The 17284-nt window shown below is 52.3% G+C and overlaps 2 protein-coding genes across 4 annotated transcripts in view; one reads left to right on the plus strand and one right to left on the minus strand.

Moving 5' to 3' along the window:
- The window catches only part of CCDC22 (CCC complex scaffolding subunit CCDC22), a 15965-nt gene extending 15161 nt beyond the window's left edge, over positions 1 to 804 (plus strand). The window contains exon 17 of the mRNA XM_002762857.7: positions 432 to 804. Within this exon, the coding sequence (XP_002762903.3) occupies positions 432 to 545 (114 nt within the window). The 3' untranslated portion in view covers positions 546 to 804. The remainder of the gene's footprint in view (positions 1 to 431) is intronic.
- FOXP3 (forkhead box P3) lies at positions 722 to 16401 on the minus strand. 3 transcript variants are annotated; one of them, NM_001267740.1, is made up of 13 exons: positions 15814 to 16376; positions 15745 to 15753; positions 8289 to 8523; positions 7655 to 7759; positions 7418 to 7556; positions 6918 to 7005; positions 6744 to 6848; positions 5696 to 5783; positions 5396 to 5476; positions 4235 to 4385; positions 3451 to 3527; positions 1974 to 2075; positions 832 to 1792 (listed from the first exon to the last, which is right to left on the minus strand). In NM_001267740.1, exons 1-13 carry the CDS (start codon positions 15858 to 15860, stop codon positions 1643 to 1645), a joined length of 1377 nt encoding a protein of 458 aa, NP_001254669.1. In that variant the 5' UTR covers positions 15861 to 16376; the 3' UTR covers positions 832 to 1642. The 3 variants fall into 3 exon arrangements, with proteins under 3 accessions (XP_078218248.1, XP_078218249.1, NP_001254669.1); XM_078362122.1 differs by having other exon boundaries at positions 722 to 1792; positions 15745 to 16401; XM_078362123.1 differs by lacking the exon at positions 7655 to 7759 and having other exon boundaries at positions 722 to 1792; positions 15745 to 16393.
- Positions 16402 to 17284: the final 883 nt, after the last annotated feature.

Consider the following 17284-nt stretch of genomic DNA (forward strand, 5'->3'; position numbering starts at 1 on the left):
GGATAGGGAGGCAGGATAGGGAGTCAAGGCAGACCAGGGAACAGTTCCTCAGGTTATGCTGAGAGAGGCGGTGGAGCCAGACACAGCCTACAGTCAGAAGCCCAGCCCTGCCCCCTAGTGCCTGTGCCTGTGACCTAGAGCAGGCAAGTGGCCTACTGTGAGCCCTAGCTTCCACCCCAAGGGCCCTCCTGCCTGCTTCCCAGGGCCATGAGCAGAGGCTTCAGCTTGAAGACGTAGGGGTAATCCTGCCAGGTAGTAAAGGATGCTTTGGGTGGAGGGAATACCACGTGAGAAGGCCTGGGCATGGGACAGAGCAGGCTGTGGTTGGAGGTGGTGGGAGGGGCCCAGAGCAGGCTATGATGGGGGCTGGCGAGCAGGAGCTGGGAAAGGGGCTGTGTGTGCTGAGAGGCCATGTGTTCACATTGCCTCAGATCGAGACAGAACTGGGCAAGAAGACCCTCAGCAATCTGGAGAAGATCCAGGAGGACTACCGAGCCCTCCGCCAGGAGAATGCTGGCCTCCTGGGCCGGGTCCGGGAGGCCTGAGGAGCCGCCGGCAGAGGTCTCTCCCCAGCCTCAGGCAGGGGTTTGGGGTGCTGGAGGCAGTGGCCAAGCACTTGCCCTTGCTACTCCCTCTGCTGCCCAGTTCCTTCTGCTGCTGCCTTGGACCCAGACCCTTGCCCACTGACCACAACCCTTATCTGGGGTGATAGTCCAGCATGTGGTGAGCTCAGCTGCAGTTTATTGGGGAGGGTACTGTGGGTTGGGGGCCTTGGATCCCAAATAAATGAGGAGTTCCTCTGCAGTCTAAGCTGAGGCATGGATCAGGGCTCAGGGCATGGGAGTGAGGTGAGTGGCAGGGGAGACACAGAGTATTTTTGGCAAGTCAGTGTGTGTAGCTATGTGTGTCTGCATGGGACTCAAGAGACCCACTGGGGGGCTGTGTGTGTGCACATGTGTGAGATATGTAGGTGAGTTCTAACGGGCCATGTGTGTGACCGAGCATGTGTTGGGAGCTGCATGAGACCATGTATGAGCAATTACGTGTCTGTGTGGCTTTGTGGGACCTGAGATCCTGAGGGTGCTGACGCTGCTTCTGTGTAGGCCTCTGGGCACACCCTCGTGTGACAGTGCCCCGGTGGGCCCTGAGGCTGGCTGTGGGTGTGTGCCTTGGGGTATGTGGGTTGTCAGGGCCATGCTTGTGTGTGATTGTCTGATGACGCAGCTTTGAGGTTGTTCGAGTGTACTGAGGCAGGATCTCTGTGTTTTGGGATTTGTGTTGAGTGAGGGACAGGATTGTGACATTTTGTGTGTCTGTGTGACTTTTCCAGCCCTGAAGTCATCTGTGCGAGCAGCTGAGGCAGGCTTTTTGGCTGTAGGGCTCGAATGGGGGGTATGTTTGGTGTAGAGGTCGGGGCTGGGGCTGGGACTGGGGCACCTCTGACCAGCCTTGGGGCAAAGGATATGATGGGGGAGGGGGTGGCTGCCAACGGGGGAACAGGGGCCCTTGCAGGCAAGATGGTGGAAACCTCACTTCTTGGTCCCTGTGGGCACATCCAGGGCCTGTCATCCCTGTCCCCACCACCTCTGCCTTCCACCAGTTTGGCCCCTGTTTGTCCATCCTCCTTTCCTTGGTTTTGAGGTCAGGGGCCAGGTGTAGGGTTGGAACATCTGCTGGGCCTCTGGCTCCGTTTCTTGCGGAACTCCAGCTCATCCACGGTCCACACAGCCCCCTTCTCGCTCTCCACTCGCACGAAGCACTTGTGCAGGCTCAGGTTGTGGCGAATGGCGTTCTATGGAAGGCCGGGGACAGGGAGCAGGTGGGTGTCAACCTCTGAGGCCAGCAGCCACCAACAACAACCCACCTCCCGATCCTCCCCAATGTGCCTATCAGCCCAGCCCCAGGCCTGCTCACTTCGAGCTATGGTGGCACTCGAGGCCATCCCAGCCACCACCACCTCCAGAGGAGCTCACCTTCCAGGTGGCAGGATGGTTTCTGAAGAAGGCAAACATGCGTGTGAACCAGTGGTAGATCTCATTGAGTGTCCGCTGCTTCTCTGGAGCCTCCAGGATGGCCTGGAAGTTGGGGAGTGGGGTAAGGGGCATGTTCCCCAAAGTTGGGGTTTAGAGGGGCTGTGACCTACCCTGAGCCATCTGACATGGGGGTGGAATTGTGGGGGAAGGTGATCAGGGACAGGACTAGATTTGGGGTGAAGCATGGAGTCAAAGATGGTGTTAGAAAAGAGGTAAAGTGTGGGGCCAGGCAGGGTTCGATGTAGGGTGTGGGTCTGGTTGTCTGTGATTAGGTAAAGGATCAGGGCTGAGGTTGGGAGTGGGTCTTGTTCAGGGCTCGGGCTGGAGTGAGATGAAAGGTCTGGGATGGAGTTGGAGCTGGGGTTCTCCATGGGGTGACATTTCAGGGTTGGGGAAGGTGAAGGATCAGGAGTGGGGTCAAGGATTTGGAAGGGGTAAAGGGCCAGGCAGACTTAAAGGTCAGGGAAGAGGTGGGTTAAGAGTCAGGCTGGAAGTGGACTCAGGTGGGTCTAGGGGTGAAGGATGGGATGACGTGGCTTTAGGTCAGGAGCCAGAGATGGGTCAAATTATTGAGTATCTTACATGTCAGGGACATGGTTAGGTGGTTAGGCTTGGGACAAGGATGAGGTTAGTTGTGGGGTTTGGTGTGGAGTGAGGCTGAGGGTCAGATAATTTGATCAGTTTGGATTCAGGAATGGGATTACAGAGTTAGCGATGATGATTGCAGTAAGGCCGTGAGCCAGGATGGGGCTAGCTTAGGGCTTCAGTTCAGAGACAGTTGGAGAATGTCTGGTATCATGTAGGGGTTAGGTTCAGGTTTGGGGTTAGGTGTGGGGCTAGGATGAAGGTTCTGAGAATGGATTGGGGAGGCTGAGATGAAGCAGTTGGGATGGGGTGATGAAGTTAAGGGTCAAATGCATGTTATAAGGAAGGGTTGGGAATGGGGCTCAGCCAGGGGTGTATTGACATACTGGGGTACATTGGGGCCAGGGAAGGAGATTGGGTTGGGATAGCATAAAGGCAGGGAAAGAGTTAGAGTAAGAGCTAGGGTATGTCTACGGCAAAGTGCAGAGATGGGGTTAGTTTTAGGCTATTTTATAGGTCCAGGAGAGGGTTAGGTATGGGGCTGAGGTGGATATCTGGAAAGGGGTAGGTTTAGGGTCAGAATTTGGCATGCTCTGGCCTGGATGGTGGTTTAGGTTTGGATTCAAGGACAGGATCCTCTGTGACTCACTGTTTAGGGTGAAGCCAGGATGAGGGGTCACATTTGAGGCATGGCTTGGGGCTCCTTTGGGCTGGGGCTTAGAAATGGAGAAGCCCACTCTGAGGGCACTCAGAGAGAGACAGGAGTTCAGGAGGCAGGTCCCCCACCCCGTCTTTCTCTTCCTCCTCCTTGGGGCTGAGCTGCTCTGCTTACCCAGCGGATGAGCGTGGCATAGGTGAAAGGGGGTCGCATGTTGTGGAACTTGAAGTAGTCCATGTTGTGGAGGAACTCTGGCAGAGGGTGGGGATGAATCAGGCCCCATGTAGGACCCCCTAGCTAGCTCCCTCTCCCCTCCCCCTACAAGGTGAGTCTACAGGCCTGAGATCCCACCATCAACACCCGTGTCCACGGGCACAGGTACTGTCTGCTGAGCACCTGACATAAGTTGTTTAATTTATTCTTTGCACCACTTCTGCCAAAGTAGTTCTCCCTGAGGTTGAAAAGAAGCGGAGTAACTTGCACACCAAAGGGATGCAAGAGGTTAAATGGCAGAGCTGGGATGCCAGTCAAGGTCTCTGATCCCTGCTAAGCCCAGAGGCCAGGCCTGGTGGAGAGCAGTGGATTGGTGAGCTTAGGTGAATCCATCCCATTTTCCTTAGTCAGGGGAGGAAAGGAGGTGTCCCTGTAATTCCTTAGCAGGGCCCTCCCTTCTGATGACTGAATGGAGTAGCTGGAGTTCAGAGTGGGTGACGCATGACCCCAATCCCCAACGGAGACAGGGCTATGGCAGGACACTTGAGACTATACGGGGCTTTTAGGTCACGGACATCCTGAGAGGAAGCTTTTGTGAGCGGATGCATTTTCCCAAAGGCTGAGTGGTGGTAGCTGTGGTGGTGGTGGTGGGAAGAGGCAGTATGGAGCTCCTTTGCACCCTCCTCCCAGAGCCGGTCAGGATTAGGAGCTTGGGGACACTGTGTAGTGCAAGGACCATTCTTACCTGGGAATGTGCTGTTTCCATGGCTGCCCCACAGGTGCCTCCGCACAGCAAACAGGCTGTCGGGGGCCTCCCGGGGGCCAGACCAGGCTGGGACCATGCTGCCTTGGCTGCCAGCAGCTACAATGCAGCAGGAGGCCTTGTCAGATGATGCCTGGGAGGGGAAGAGGCTGGTGACCCAAAGGCTTAAACTTCCCACTTTTTAATTTTTTTTTCCTTGCTCTGATTGCCCAGGCTGGAGTGCGGTGGTGTGATCTCAGCTCACTGCAACCTCCGCCTCCCAGTTTCAAGCGATTCTCCTGCCCCAGCCTCCCGAGTAGCTGGGATTACAGGCACCCACCACCACATCTGTCTGATTTTTGTATTTTTAGTAGAGCTGCGGTTTCACCATTTTGGCCAGGCTGGTCTCGAACTCCTAGCCTCAGTTGATCCACCCATCTCAGCCTCCCAAAGTCCTGGGATTACAGACGTGAGCTACTTCGTCTGCCCCTACTTTATTTTTAAAACAGTGTTTTTCAAAACAAGGACGCCCTCTTCTTAATTCCAGTCTGGGGTGGAATCCCACAAAACAGCATGAGTCGTATTTATTAGAGCACAGGTGCAGACACCATATGTGGCCACAGATGCTGGGACCATGAGCTGGGGTTGAATAGGGGTTTTTGCCACCCAACTGTGACCTTGGGAAAGTCACCTAAACCTCCCTGGCCTCAATTTTCCTAATCTCTATATTGACATCCTGAGAAATAAATTACCACCAGCAAAGCACTCAGAAACAGTGCCTGGCCCCCAGGGCGGCTTCATGCGCATGTGACCTGTGTGGTTATGTGACACCCTGTGCTTTGTTTAATGCTCTGTGGTTGCCATGTTGAAATCTGAACAAGGGGCCTGTAGGTTACATAGCTGGTCCTGCTGGCACACAGCCTGTGTCTTTGGCTATTTGCATTTGCTTTGACAACTCAGGATCACAGTGTTTGGGAATCTTAGGGTCAGAGGGTTTGCAAGTGGAGGGGGATAGATTTCCAGGTCCCGGCATGTTTGGAGCTGGGGACAGGGGCCCCTAGCTCTCAGGGCCTGCATGTGAGGTTAGGTTCCCTGCACCCTGCAGGCCTCCTCCCTGCCCCCCAGCAGTCTGAGTCTGCCACCAGCAGGCCTGGGGTTGCTCACCACAGATGGAGCCTTGGGCACTGCCATTTTCCCGGCCAGGTGGGCCTGCATAGCACTCAGCTTCTCCTTCTCCAGCACCAGCTGTGAAATGGCACAAACATGAGGCCTCAGCCTGGCCTTTCTCTGCCACATCTTTGCCCAGGCTATGGTCTTCAATGGGAGTGCCCGCTCTTCTTCCTTCCTTTATACTAGCCCGCGTCCCGGGTGAACTTGGTTTCTGGCAGGTGATGGACAGAAGGTTTTCCCCACTATCCCTATTCCCTATCCCCTGTCCCCTATCCCCCACTGCCCCAGAATTACCTGTTGCTCCAGAGACTGTACCATCTCTCTCTGGAGGAGACATTGCGCCCTGCCCTTTTCATCCAGAAGATGGTCCTCCTGGCAGTGCCTAAGTAGGGAGAAGATTCCATGCAGGTGACCATGACAAGGCTGGCCTGGCTCAACGCTCTGAATGGGTGGGGGGGCAGGCCCTCTGGGAGGTCTCTCCTCTTAGCTCCAGCTCCCCTCCCCTTTCTACATCAGTTTCCCTCTCACACCCCTCATTCCCTCAACATGTGCCACTTGGCACCTACTGCATGTCAGGGCTGAGCTTACCACCTGGCCAGGGTGCTGGAGGTAATGTTGGAAGTGTGGTGAGCTGAGATGGGGCGAGGCAGGTGAGAGTGGGTAAGACACTGAGTGGAAGGGACGGCCTATGCAAAGCCTGGCTACAAGGAGGACAGGACATTCGAGTTGCTGCTAAGGATTGTGCATAGTGTGTGGGGTATGTGTGTGTGTATGTGAGAGAGAGAGAGGGAGAGGGAGAGTGGGGTGTGTGTGTGTGTGTGAGTGTGAGACAGTGGGGGGAGAAGGAGAGGGAGAGGGAGGGAGAGGTGGAGGAACTGAGAGGAGGCAGCAGCAGCCATCTGGAAGAACTGGAACTTTGGAGACATGGAATAAGGCTGGCATGTTGGCATGAGGAGTAGCAGGGCAAAGCAGTTAGGAGTTCAGATTCTGGAGCCTGGCTGTGTGGGTTCAAATCCCAGCTCTGTCACTCAAGAACTGGGAGGATTTTGATCAAGACACTTAACCTCTTTGACCTCAGTCTTCTTGTCTATAAAATGGAGGTAAATAACAGCATAAATGTTTCTTATTATACATATGAGGAAACTGAGGTCCAGAGAAGCTAAGTAACTTGTCCAAGGTCACACAGCTAGTGAGGGATGGAGCTGGGGTTTGAACCCACAGTCTCAGAGTTTACCTCTTTTATCTTGCTACGTATTGGGATGAGGCCTGGGCTAGTATCTGCACCCCAGACCTCCCTCCACAAGCCAGGACTGGTGAACAGGCACAGGCCTCGGCCACTCACTTGAGGAAGTCCTCTGGCTCTTCGAAGACCTTCTCACATCCAGGCCACTTGCAGATGCCATTTGCCAGCAGTGGGTAGGAGCTCTGGGGTGTGGCCGAAAGGGTGCTGGGGGGACAAAGGGTGTCAGGGGAGGGGATAGAAGGTCGAGGATCCTTCCCAGCCCTGTCCACTGACCTGTCCTTCCTGGGTGCACCAGGATTTGGGAAGGTGCAGAGCAGTGTCGGCTCCCTGGACAGCCACTCCACACTGGCCACATTGATCCCTGTGGATGGGGACAGGGTACTTTTGGGGGCTGTGGGCTGCGCTCTGGAGCTTGGCCCACAAGGCCTCTCATTTTGAGCTTCCCACCCTCCTGAGCCTCGAAAACTCTGACTCCCAGGGCTCTGCTGTCCCCAAATTCCCAGGCTTCTGGCAGAGAAGCTCAAAGATGGCCATTTGCAGGTGCTGACATTTTGACTAGCTTTGTAAAGCTCTGTGGTTTCATAATTTTGACATTCAGCATCTTTAAGGTTCTGCACCTGACGTTTTTTGGAGGTTGGAGTTTCCAAGCCTCTGAGACCTGACACCTTTGACGTCCAGAGGACTGCAATTCAGAATAGCCTACACTGCTCACGGCCAAGGATCTGGGGACTTGGGGGTTCTGTGAAGCCATGGGGTACGGGCTGGGGTGTTACCAGGTGGGAGGCCAGGCCGGGCCTTGAGGGAGAAGACCCCAGTGGTGGTGGTGGGTGGCGGGAGGCTGATCATGGCTGGGCTCTCCAGGGGGTGCACCTGCAGCACAGGGGTCCGGGCGTGGGCATCCACTGTGGAGAGCTGGAGGGCACATGTGGGCTGTGGCTCAGCCTGACTTGGGGCCCCTCCCCACACTTCTCCCACCTGCTCCCTCCTCCCTGCCCATTCATGGTCCATACCTGGTGCATGAAATGTGGCCTGTCCTGGAGGAGTGCCTGTAAGTGGGGCAAGGGGCCCAGCCGTGCCCCGGAGGGTGCCACCATGACTAGGGGCAGTGTGGGCAGCTGGGCAGAAAGGCAGGTGGGTGAGAGGTCATCCTCATCCTCACTGTTCTGTGTCTAATTCATATACTCTGCACTGCAAGCCCACATGGTAGATACTATGATCGTCCCCCTTTTACGCATGTGGAAACTGAGGCTCATGGAGATCGAGTCATTTTTTTTAAGATCAAATAGCTAATAAATGGCAGAGCTGGCCTCAACCCTGTCACCTCACTTCCTTGAGCCCCAGTCTTCTCCTCTTGTCACATGGGGATGGGGACACATAGCTATGCCCATGGGACTATGATATGGCATCCTCCTCTCCTGAGACAGGGATTGGGAGGTTGGGGAGAGCCTCCGATCTCTGAGGCCTGGCAGGTGGGGACTTTCTTGGCCCTGCAACATCTGCATAAGTCACAGACTTGCCTGGGACCCAGAAACCACTTCCTGTGCCCCAACCAGCCCCCCTCCCGCCTGGTGCCACAGTAAAGGTCGGCACCTGTAGGCCCAGGTACCCCACCCTGCCTGCCTCACCCTGGGCCCTGGGTCTCACCTGCAGCTGCGATGGTGGCATGGGGTTCAAGGAGGAGGAGGAGGAGGCATGGGCCCCGCCTCGAAGATCTCGGCCCTGGAGGGCTCCCCCTGGGCCCCGGGCCCCCAGCAGGTCTGAGGCTTTGGGTGCAGCCCTCCAGCTGGGCGAGGCTCCTGGGGATGGGCCAAGGGCCAAGGAAGGGGCTGAGGGCTTGACTGGCCTGGGGTTGGGCATCGAGTCCTTTTCCGAGAGCGGGCTGCGTAGACATAAGGGAAAGGAGTCACACGTGTGCTGGAGCAGTATGAAATACTTGATCACCTGAACCACGTGGACACCCCTCTGGTCAGAGCAGGCATTGGCTGGGACATGTCCCAAAGGGCCCCACAGCTGCACCCCAGTTCAGGACACACACACACACACACACACACACACACACACGTGAGTCAGGAACATAGGTACACGTGGACACCCCTCTGGTCAGAGCAGGCATTGGCTGGGACATGTCCTGAGGGGGCCCACAGCTGCACCCCAGCTCAGGACACACACACACACAGAGACACATGTCAGGAACACAGGTACACGTGCATACCCACACACGCCCCACGTGCACAGGTCCAGCACCTGGCTTGCCTGCCCATGCTAGCACAGCCCTGGTGTGTACAAGGGCAATGGTTGTTTCCCCTTCCACTTGAGAGCTGTCTTCAAGCCTCAGGCCTCCAGCCCTCCCTGCACCCTGCACAGGCTGCCTTTGCTTATCTTGCTGGAGCTAGTATCACACTTTTTCCTGGGAGTCCTATTTTGCCCTGTGACTAAGCATGGACTCAAAAGATTCATCTGGGTGTGGTGAGTGGGGCCAGTGAGGAGGCTATTGCAACAGTCCTGGCAACTGATGATGCTGGCACAGAATGGGCTGGTGGCAGTGGAGAAGGTGAGAAGTGGGTAGATTCTGAGACTAATCTGAAGCTGGATCGGGAGCAGTGCAGGCAGCTTGGATGTAGTGGGTAAGAGAGGGAGCGTCAAAGTGACATGGGTTTTAGCTTGAGTAGCTAGAAGGGCTGAGCTGACATTACCTGAGATGGGGAACGTGGTGGGGAGTGGGGTTAGGGGTGAAAGTGCAGGTGTGGATAGACATGAAGAGTCTGGCATTAGATGTGTGAGTAGAGAAGCTGAGGGGGCAGCTGAATATGGGAGTCTGGATCTTAGGGCAAGGAGGCAAGTCCAGAAGTGTGATCATGCATGGATCTAGCATGGCAGGTGCCAGAGAGGAGGAGAGATGGGCTCTTTTGAGCTGGGGCCTGTGGAAATTCCTCAGCCCAGCCCCCATCAGAGTTCACCTCAATTTCTGGCCCTCAAGCCTGGCTCGTGCTACTTGCCCTGCCTGGAATGCCCACTCCTTCTCCTCTTCCCCTGTCTAAGCCATGCAAGGCCTGCTCTTCTGTTGTCCTCACCTTGAAAGCCCTCCACAATGGCTCCGGGTCCCTCTGCTGAACTCCAGAACATTCCACTCCCTGAGGGAAGCCTTGACTTTTTGGGATCCTGTAATCCTGGCCTTAGAGGAAGCCAGAGCTGGAAGGGACTGCCCAGCCAACCCCATTTTACGGTAGGGGATGCTCAGATGCTGAGTTTCGTAGTCTCAGTGATTTGAGAACTCTACTTTCTTTAGGAAATGTGTCCATATGCACATTTTACAAACTCTCTGGTGTGTGTGTCTGTCTGTCTGTCTGACTTGTCTCCCTGTCTCCCTGTTCTACCTCACAACACTGAGTTGGGCACACAGCTGCTGAGAGCAGCCTGGGGGAGTATAGAAGGTTTCTTTCTGGGGGAGCGGTTGCCCTTTCCTTTCTTTGCTGTCACCTCCTGGGGGTTGCCAGAGCTGTGGTGCTGAGGGAGATGAGTGTGAGAATACAGGTATTAAGTTCTTAGTCTCCTGGGGGCTTAGAACATTACTGTGTGAGAATCAGGACTGTGGGTCTGTGGAGGCTCTGAACAAGGGTCTGTGAGAGTACTGGTGAGATGAGGTGAGTGAATGAATGAGTGAATGAATGAACCCAGAGATGGGGTGATGCTCCTTCAAGCCAAGGAATAACAAAGATCGCCATCAACGACCAGAAGCTGGGGGAGAGGCCTGGAACAGCTTCTCCCTCACGGCCCCCAGAAGGAACCAACCCTGCCAACACCTTGATCTTGGACTCTGGCCTCCAGTACTGTGAGATAATCAATTTGTGTTGCTGAAGCCACCTGGTTGTGGTACTTGGTTATAGCAGCCAGAACAAACTAATACCGATTTTGGTGCGAACAGATGTTTTCTACCATTCTGGCCTGGCCCACACGGCTGGCCTGCGGTCACTTCTGAAGCTGCCTGGACATGTGGCCAGAGCTAAGAATTCTCCCCAAACACATGTGGGATGGCCTGACTCAGCGAAGCATAGATACATTCTCAGACAAGGACATGGAGATGATCTGTCTGGGAGTAGGGGACCTGGAGGGTCGGGCTGGGCAGCCGGCTTCCTGCACTGTCTGTTGGGACGTCCCTTTCTGACTAGGTTTCTCAGAAGCTGAATGGGGGATGTTTCTGGGACACAGATCATGTTTTCATATCGGGGTCTGCATCTGGGGCCTGTTGTCACAGCCCTTGACTTGCCCAGATTTTTCCGCCATTGACGTCATGGCGGCCGGATGCGCTGGGCTTCATTGACACCACGGAGGAAGAGAAGAGGGCAGATGCCCCACCCCACATGTTTCGTTCCGAGAACTGGCTGCCCTGTCCTGTAGCAGGCTTGGCCCAGGTGGGGTGACGTGGGTGCTTTTGGATGTGGTAGGTGATGTCCATCTGGCCACTGTGACAATCCCCTGGCTCTGTAGGCCTGGCCCTTTTTGAGTTGTGGAGAGGATCCAGGTTTGAAGCTCTGAGAGTGCCAGGCATGGGACCCCTGGGGTCTTCAAATAATATAACACCAGGACCTCAGAATCATAAAACAGCATTCCTTTGATTTAAAGGATCCTAGAATCTCAAAACCACAGACTGTGGGGTCTACAGTCCTAACTTCTCAGTATGTATATAGGCCAGTGTCTCTGGTGTCCAAACTCCCTGGAACCACCTGAAGGTCAGGCAGCTCGCTGCTTCATAGGGCCACTTGCCTACCAGGCCTGGAACCGTGGCCAGCCTCCCCAAGGCCTGTCTCCCTGTCTACTCTGGAACAACATTCCCAAATTCATGGCCACTCCGCCAGAGATGGCAACACAGGGAGGAGGAGGTTGAGGCTGGTGTGCCTTTGGCCTGGGCCTCATGGGAGGAGCTGGAAAAGCCTCTGCCTTTGTCAATACAGAACCCACCACCAAACTCTCTGGACAAGCCCCACAATCAAGGTTCTCAGAGACCAGCACCAGCTCTGGGGACACAAAACCTGACTGACTGACATGCTACCATCATCACCATACTCTGGTCAACTAGGCCTCCTGACCTATGGGGCCTGTGGCCTCACCTAGCCCAGCTCTTATGATGCTGGGCCCTATGCTGTGATCGTGGATCATCTAGTCTGTGAGAAGTTAGGGTCCAACATGTGAGAAAGCAGAAGGGGGAATGGTGGCAGGTCCCCCTTCCCTTTATGGGTGCTGAGGGGTAAACAGGCCTGCAGTCGGGGAGAGAGCCAGAGCCAGGATCCTACCAAGAGTCCTGAGATCTAGGCTTGAGTTTCAACTCTGCCGCTGCATTTCAGTGAGGCCCTGGGCTCTCTGGTCCTCAGTTTGCCCTTCTACAGTGAATGGGGAGTGGTGTGGGGTAGATGAGGGCCAGGGCCCTTCTATGCTGTGTCTGGGTAAGTCATTAGGTGTCTTCAGGGCTTCAGGTTGACAAGTGCCCCTCTATCTAGGGGACTGGTAGGGATACCTAGAGATAAAGAGACACATACAAAGACTGAGAGAGAACAAGAGATAGGGACATGGAGAGAAACAGAGACATGCACAGAGAGCAAGAGTGAACGAGTGCGAGAGGATTTCCTCAAATAAGAACATTTTCTGGTCTCTGGCTGGTTCAACTGATGCTGCCTGAAATAATAATGAATAAAGAAGGGCAAGGTGCCAGGGGCACCCATAGTTGGGTGTTGAATTGTATTGCAAAGCAACAATCAGAAAAACAATGTGGCCCTGGTGTAACAACAGATACTGGGGAAGAGAACAGAATGGAAAGCTCGGACATGGACCCACATATGGAGAGAACTAAGTTTGTGCTGAATGTGGCATTTCAAACTGGAGAACCATAGAGGATAGATTGTTTAACAAATGTGTCTGAGATAATTAGGGAGGAGATAAAGTTATTGACTGAATAATCAGTCCATTATCCCAACAACTCTTCCCTGCCCAGTTTGAAATGCCATGGCACATCATCATATACCCTAAAATACTCAGATCCGTTCAAGATATAAATTTTAATACCTAACGCTGATCTTGGGTTTATTGTGTGTCAGGCCTTGTGCTAAGTATTTACTGTGGTTAAAAATTTCAATCTAAAGAAAGACTACTGAGGAAGGTACTATTATAATCATCACAGTACATATGAGGAAATGGAGGTAAGGAAAGGTTAAGTGCCTGGCTAAAAATCATACACAGGGCTTGGGGTGACGCTGGGTTTGTCCCAGACAGTCTGGCTCCAGTACCCACATTCTTAACCTCTACAGTAAATGGAAAAAATGAAGCCATAAAAGACACTAGAAGCCAAAACAGGTGAACCTTTATCTCATTTTCAAGTGGGAAAGGACTTTCTAAGCATAAAACCAGAGACAGAAGCCACAGGAAAAAAAGACTAACTTATTTGACTATATAAAACCATCATAAGCATCACAAAAAACACCATAAACAAATAGAATAAAACAGATGATGAACTGGGGAAAATATTTGCTATATATATGTATGGCTGATGAAAGGTTAATAACCATTCCAAATAAAGAGTTGTGGCAAATCAGTAAGAGAAAAATAAGATGAACAGACTATCGGGAGTAAAGACATGACCAGATAACCAAAAAAAGAAAAGAAAAAAAAAGGACAAATGGCTAATAAATAGTAAAAGTAATCAAAAGATGCAAATTTCAACAATGCGATAATGTGTTTTTCTTACCCGTCATGGTGGGAAATAATTAAAAAATAATAATACTCACCCAAGGTTAGCTAAGTAGAGGGAACATAAAATAGGACAACGTTTTGGAAGGACAATTTGCAGAGAGGGTCGTAAAGTTTAAAAATGCCTGTCCCCTTTGCCCCAGCAACTCCCTTTTCAGGAATCCAAGGAAGGAGTCGGGGACGTTTATAGAAAAAAAAAAAAGAGAAACAACCGGAATGTCCAACAATTGGCACTTGGTCAAATTAATCAAAGTTCATGCTGATGTGAGGACAGCCTTGTCCATCATGAAAGATCACGTGTTTAAACCATTTTTAGTAAGCTTCAAAAGCACTACTATTAATTGAATAAAGCAGGAACAAAGCGAATATAAAGCATGATTCTAATTTGGTTACAGAAATACTAATAGTTAACACTTCGTGAACACTTACTGTGTGCCAAACGCTTTGCTAAGCCTGCAGAATCAAGCTCACCCCAGCCGTGAACAACCTGCTCGCTTCCTGAACATGGGCTCTGGTCACACACATGCAATCCTGGGGTAGGTCCACACAGCTAAACCATGGTTGACAATGGCGCGAAGTGCCCCCAGTCCCCCCCGCCCCCCACAGAGGGTCTCCTCTAAAGCGACACAAGCAAAGTTCAGTTAAGTGCTCAGCTTGCTCGGGCACCTTGCAATCCTCCTGCTACCAGGGTGAACAGAACTGATGCTCGCTCTCGTAAGATGTAAAGGTCCTCAGTGACATTACAATTATTAAGCGCCAGCTGTGTACAAAGCTCTAGGCTGGATGCTGGGTGGGAAGGCAGGCAGGGGAAGGCAAGAAAAGAGCGCGGGAGAGACGGAGGAAAGGAGATCGATGGAGTGTGGTCAAGATGGAGGAGACACAGGGGAGATGGTCTGAGGCCAGGAGAGATGCGGGGAAAGAGAGTCTAAGTGTAGCGACAGACAGATGGTGGGAGAAAGAGAGACAGAGAAACGTAAAAGAGCGAGACAGGGTGAGCAGAGAGACAGAGAAGGATGAGAGGCATCAAGAGCTAAGAGACAAAGAGATGAGAGAGATGCAGTTGAAATTTCCAGTCGCACCTGAACAGCATTTCAAGTTGTTCAAAGCTCTGAAATCCGTAAAGACCCGGAGCTGATATATTTTAAAAATCCTACCCATCTACGTATCAATTGTTGAATTTATTTAGCTTTGCTCCTGATTAAGTACTTCAACTTTAAGTCTTCTGCCATTTATTCTATTATTATTTTCTTAAAGACCTTACCTGGCTGGAATCATGGTAGCTGGGTGCATCCCACTGTATCAGAAGGCCCTGACCCCGCAGTGCCTACCTCTCTGCCATCTCCTTCAATGGGGCCCACATCTGGTAGTGGAGAGCGGGGACACTCACCTTGGTAAAGTGGACCGACAGAAAAGGATCAGCCTGGCTTGTGGGAAACTGTCACGTATCAAAAACAACTTTGCTTTTATACCGAGAAGAAAAACCACGGTGTGGAAGCCACAGACCTCTCTCTTCTAATAATCCAAATTTTTTTTCGATGAGTGTGTGCGCTGATAATCACGGGGGGGTTTCTCATAGTTCTCTCTCTCCTCTCTCTCTCTCTCTCTCTCTCTCTCTCTCTCTCTGTTTCTCTTTTTCTTGATTATGAGACTTAAACGGAAATTTTCAAATTTTGGGTTTTTTCTTTGCCCTTTACGAGTCATCTGAAAATATGATTTCTTCCCTTCACCACAAAGGTGAGAGGTATCAATGAGATAACAGGGTTCATGAGAAACCACGTTTTTAAAACAAAAGTGTGTAAAGTTTGGAAAAAAAAAAGCAACCAGGGAAAAGAACTAAAATAAATCACAGGGCCATCCTGAGGCAGGCAGAGACACCATTCTGTGAGTGAGAGGATATTTGAGGGTCTCTGGGGAAAGAGAGAAACTGAAGCCCTATGTGTGGATGGAAAATGCCAGGGAAAGGGACAGGAATAGGGCCGAGTTTCCAGAGGCCTCGCCCTGCTCCAGGCCTCAATTTCCCCATAGATGGAATTGGTATGGTCCCCACTGCTCTACCCAGAGAGGGGAGTTCTGGACCCCCCTGCAACAACCCTCCCACAGAGGGTGAGAGCCATGTAAGTTACTTCACGGAGGAGAAAGAGGGAGCCCACCGTCATCCCCTACAATTCACGGAATCGAAGAGTCGAAGAATCACTGGCTCCCAGAATCCACTGACAGTTACTGAATGAGGAAAGAGAGGAAAGTCTTGCCTCATCACACTTTGGGGCTTGAGTGCCCTGACCCAGCCACCGCCCCACTGGGAAGGTCCCCAGTATTAATGCGTCCATCCGCACGAAGAAGTCCATAGGCCCACTGGGATACTGACCCTCTAGTTTCAGGAACATCATGGCCTGATGCTTCTGGGGCCCCCAGCCTTTGGGATATTTTACTTTGAAAAGCCCTAGTTTCCAAGGATTTAGGATTCCAAATATCCACCATCATCTCAGTAGCTGATGTTTATCTTGAATTTTCAGTGGGTCAGATACAGCGCTGAACACATCTCACAAGTGATCACGTTCAAACCTCACCATGGCCCCTTGAGCTCCATCTCATCATTATTGTGTTGCTGCTATACAGATGAAGGAAATGGAGGCATAAGTAGTCAAGCAACTTGCCCAAGATCACAGAGCTGGCGAGTGTGGGTCCTGCTTTCTTTGGTGCCAGGTTTTGAAATCCCCAAGTTTTCTTGAAGTTGATGGTCTCAGGTTTTAAATTCTAGGATGTGATGACAGGGAGATTCTGGGATTTGGAGAGTCCTTGGAGACTTGAAGCTTGTGAGGTTTTTAGGTTACAGCAATTAGCGGCTACATTTCTTGACCTCAGCAGGCACAATCTCCAGTCAGTGGTCAACATGGTAGACCAGCCCCCAGGGGCTTCTTCTGACAGGCCATGACAGAGACTTCCAGCTTCCAGCACCCTGCAAAGCCCAGGGTTCTAGTCGTTCACATCCACTCCAGCCCTTTACAAGACTGGCTTCAGACCTGGGGAAGAGAAATTGGAAAAAGCTTTTTATTTACATGGTACAAATCTGGTAGCCAAGACCCACCCCTTCACCCATTTGTCCCCTTTCCTCCCTCCACCTTCTAAGCCCTCATAAAAAGGAGGGCCTGCTTCCTCAACTCAGACTCACCCTTCTGGAAAAGCCCAGAGTGGGCCTGATGGCCTGGCTTTGTGAAGACAAGAAAAAAAAAGCTCGAATAGAAAAAAAAAAAGACCTTAAAAGAATCAGCCAACAACAATTAAAAAAAAAAAAACCCAACCCTCTCTACCATTAGTTCAAAACAAAACTTTCGCTGGTTGAGGCTTCTGAGTTGGTGGGACACATCTGAGATCCAAAAAATGGCATGTGTTCGATGTGTTGGACAGGCAGGGGAGGCACCAAGGTGGGATGAGGTCCCCTGCTTGGAGGCCTGCAGGGACCCCGTGAACAGCAGGTGTTTAACAGATGTCGCAGCATGTGGGAGGGAGCAAGGGAGGGGGTGAAGGGCATGCATGTCAGGAAGGAGACCTGGGGAGCCGACTCTAGTGATGCCCCCAAGGTTAATGACCCCTTGCAGTGATGCTTCCAAGATTAATGACCCCTTGCAGTGATGTTCCCAAGGTTAATGACCCCTTGTTCCCTGCAGGCTTGGGTCGGAATGTTCCCTACATCTCCTGTGTAATGATAAACCAGGCCAGTTCTATCAGCAGAAGCCTTGTTCCCTGCCCCCACACCTGTCCCTTCCTGGAAAAGGGGTCTAGTTTTCTCTCTCAGGATCAGAGGTGTGGGCTGCATCCTCCTTACGCCTTACCCAGACCATCCATCCCTTAGTGTCACTCACTTCATGAAAGAGAGTGGCCAGAGAGATAGGAGGCAAATGGAGTGA

This window comes from Callithrix jacchus, chromosome X (assembly GCF_049354715.1).
Source record: "Callithrix jacchus isolate 240 chromosome X, calJac240_pri, whole genome shotgun sequence".
NCBI lineage: Eukaryota > Metazoa > Chordata > Mammalia > Primates > Cebidae > Callithrix > Callithrix jacchus.

Bases quoted from the DNA above. Each gene is read 5' to 3' on its own strand.
- FOXP3 (XM_078362122.1), bottom strand. From the start codon at position 15,860: ATGATGGTGGATATTTGGAATCCTAAATCCTTGGAAACTAGGGCTTTT. The intron at 7,557-7,654 runs GTATGGACCATG...TGTGCCCTCCAG, and splicing joins GGCCACATTTCATGCACCAG to CTCTCCACAGTGGATGCCCA. The intron at 3,528-4,234 runs GTAAGAATGGTC...ACCCTCTGCCAG, and splicing joins TGGAAACAGCACATTCCCAG to AGTTCCTCCACAACATGGAC.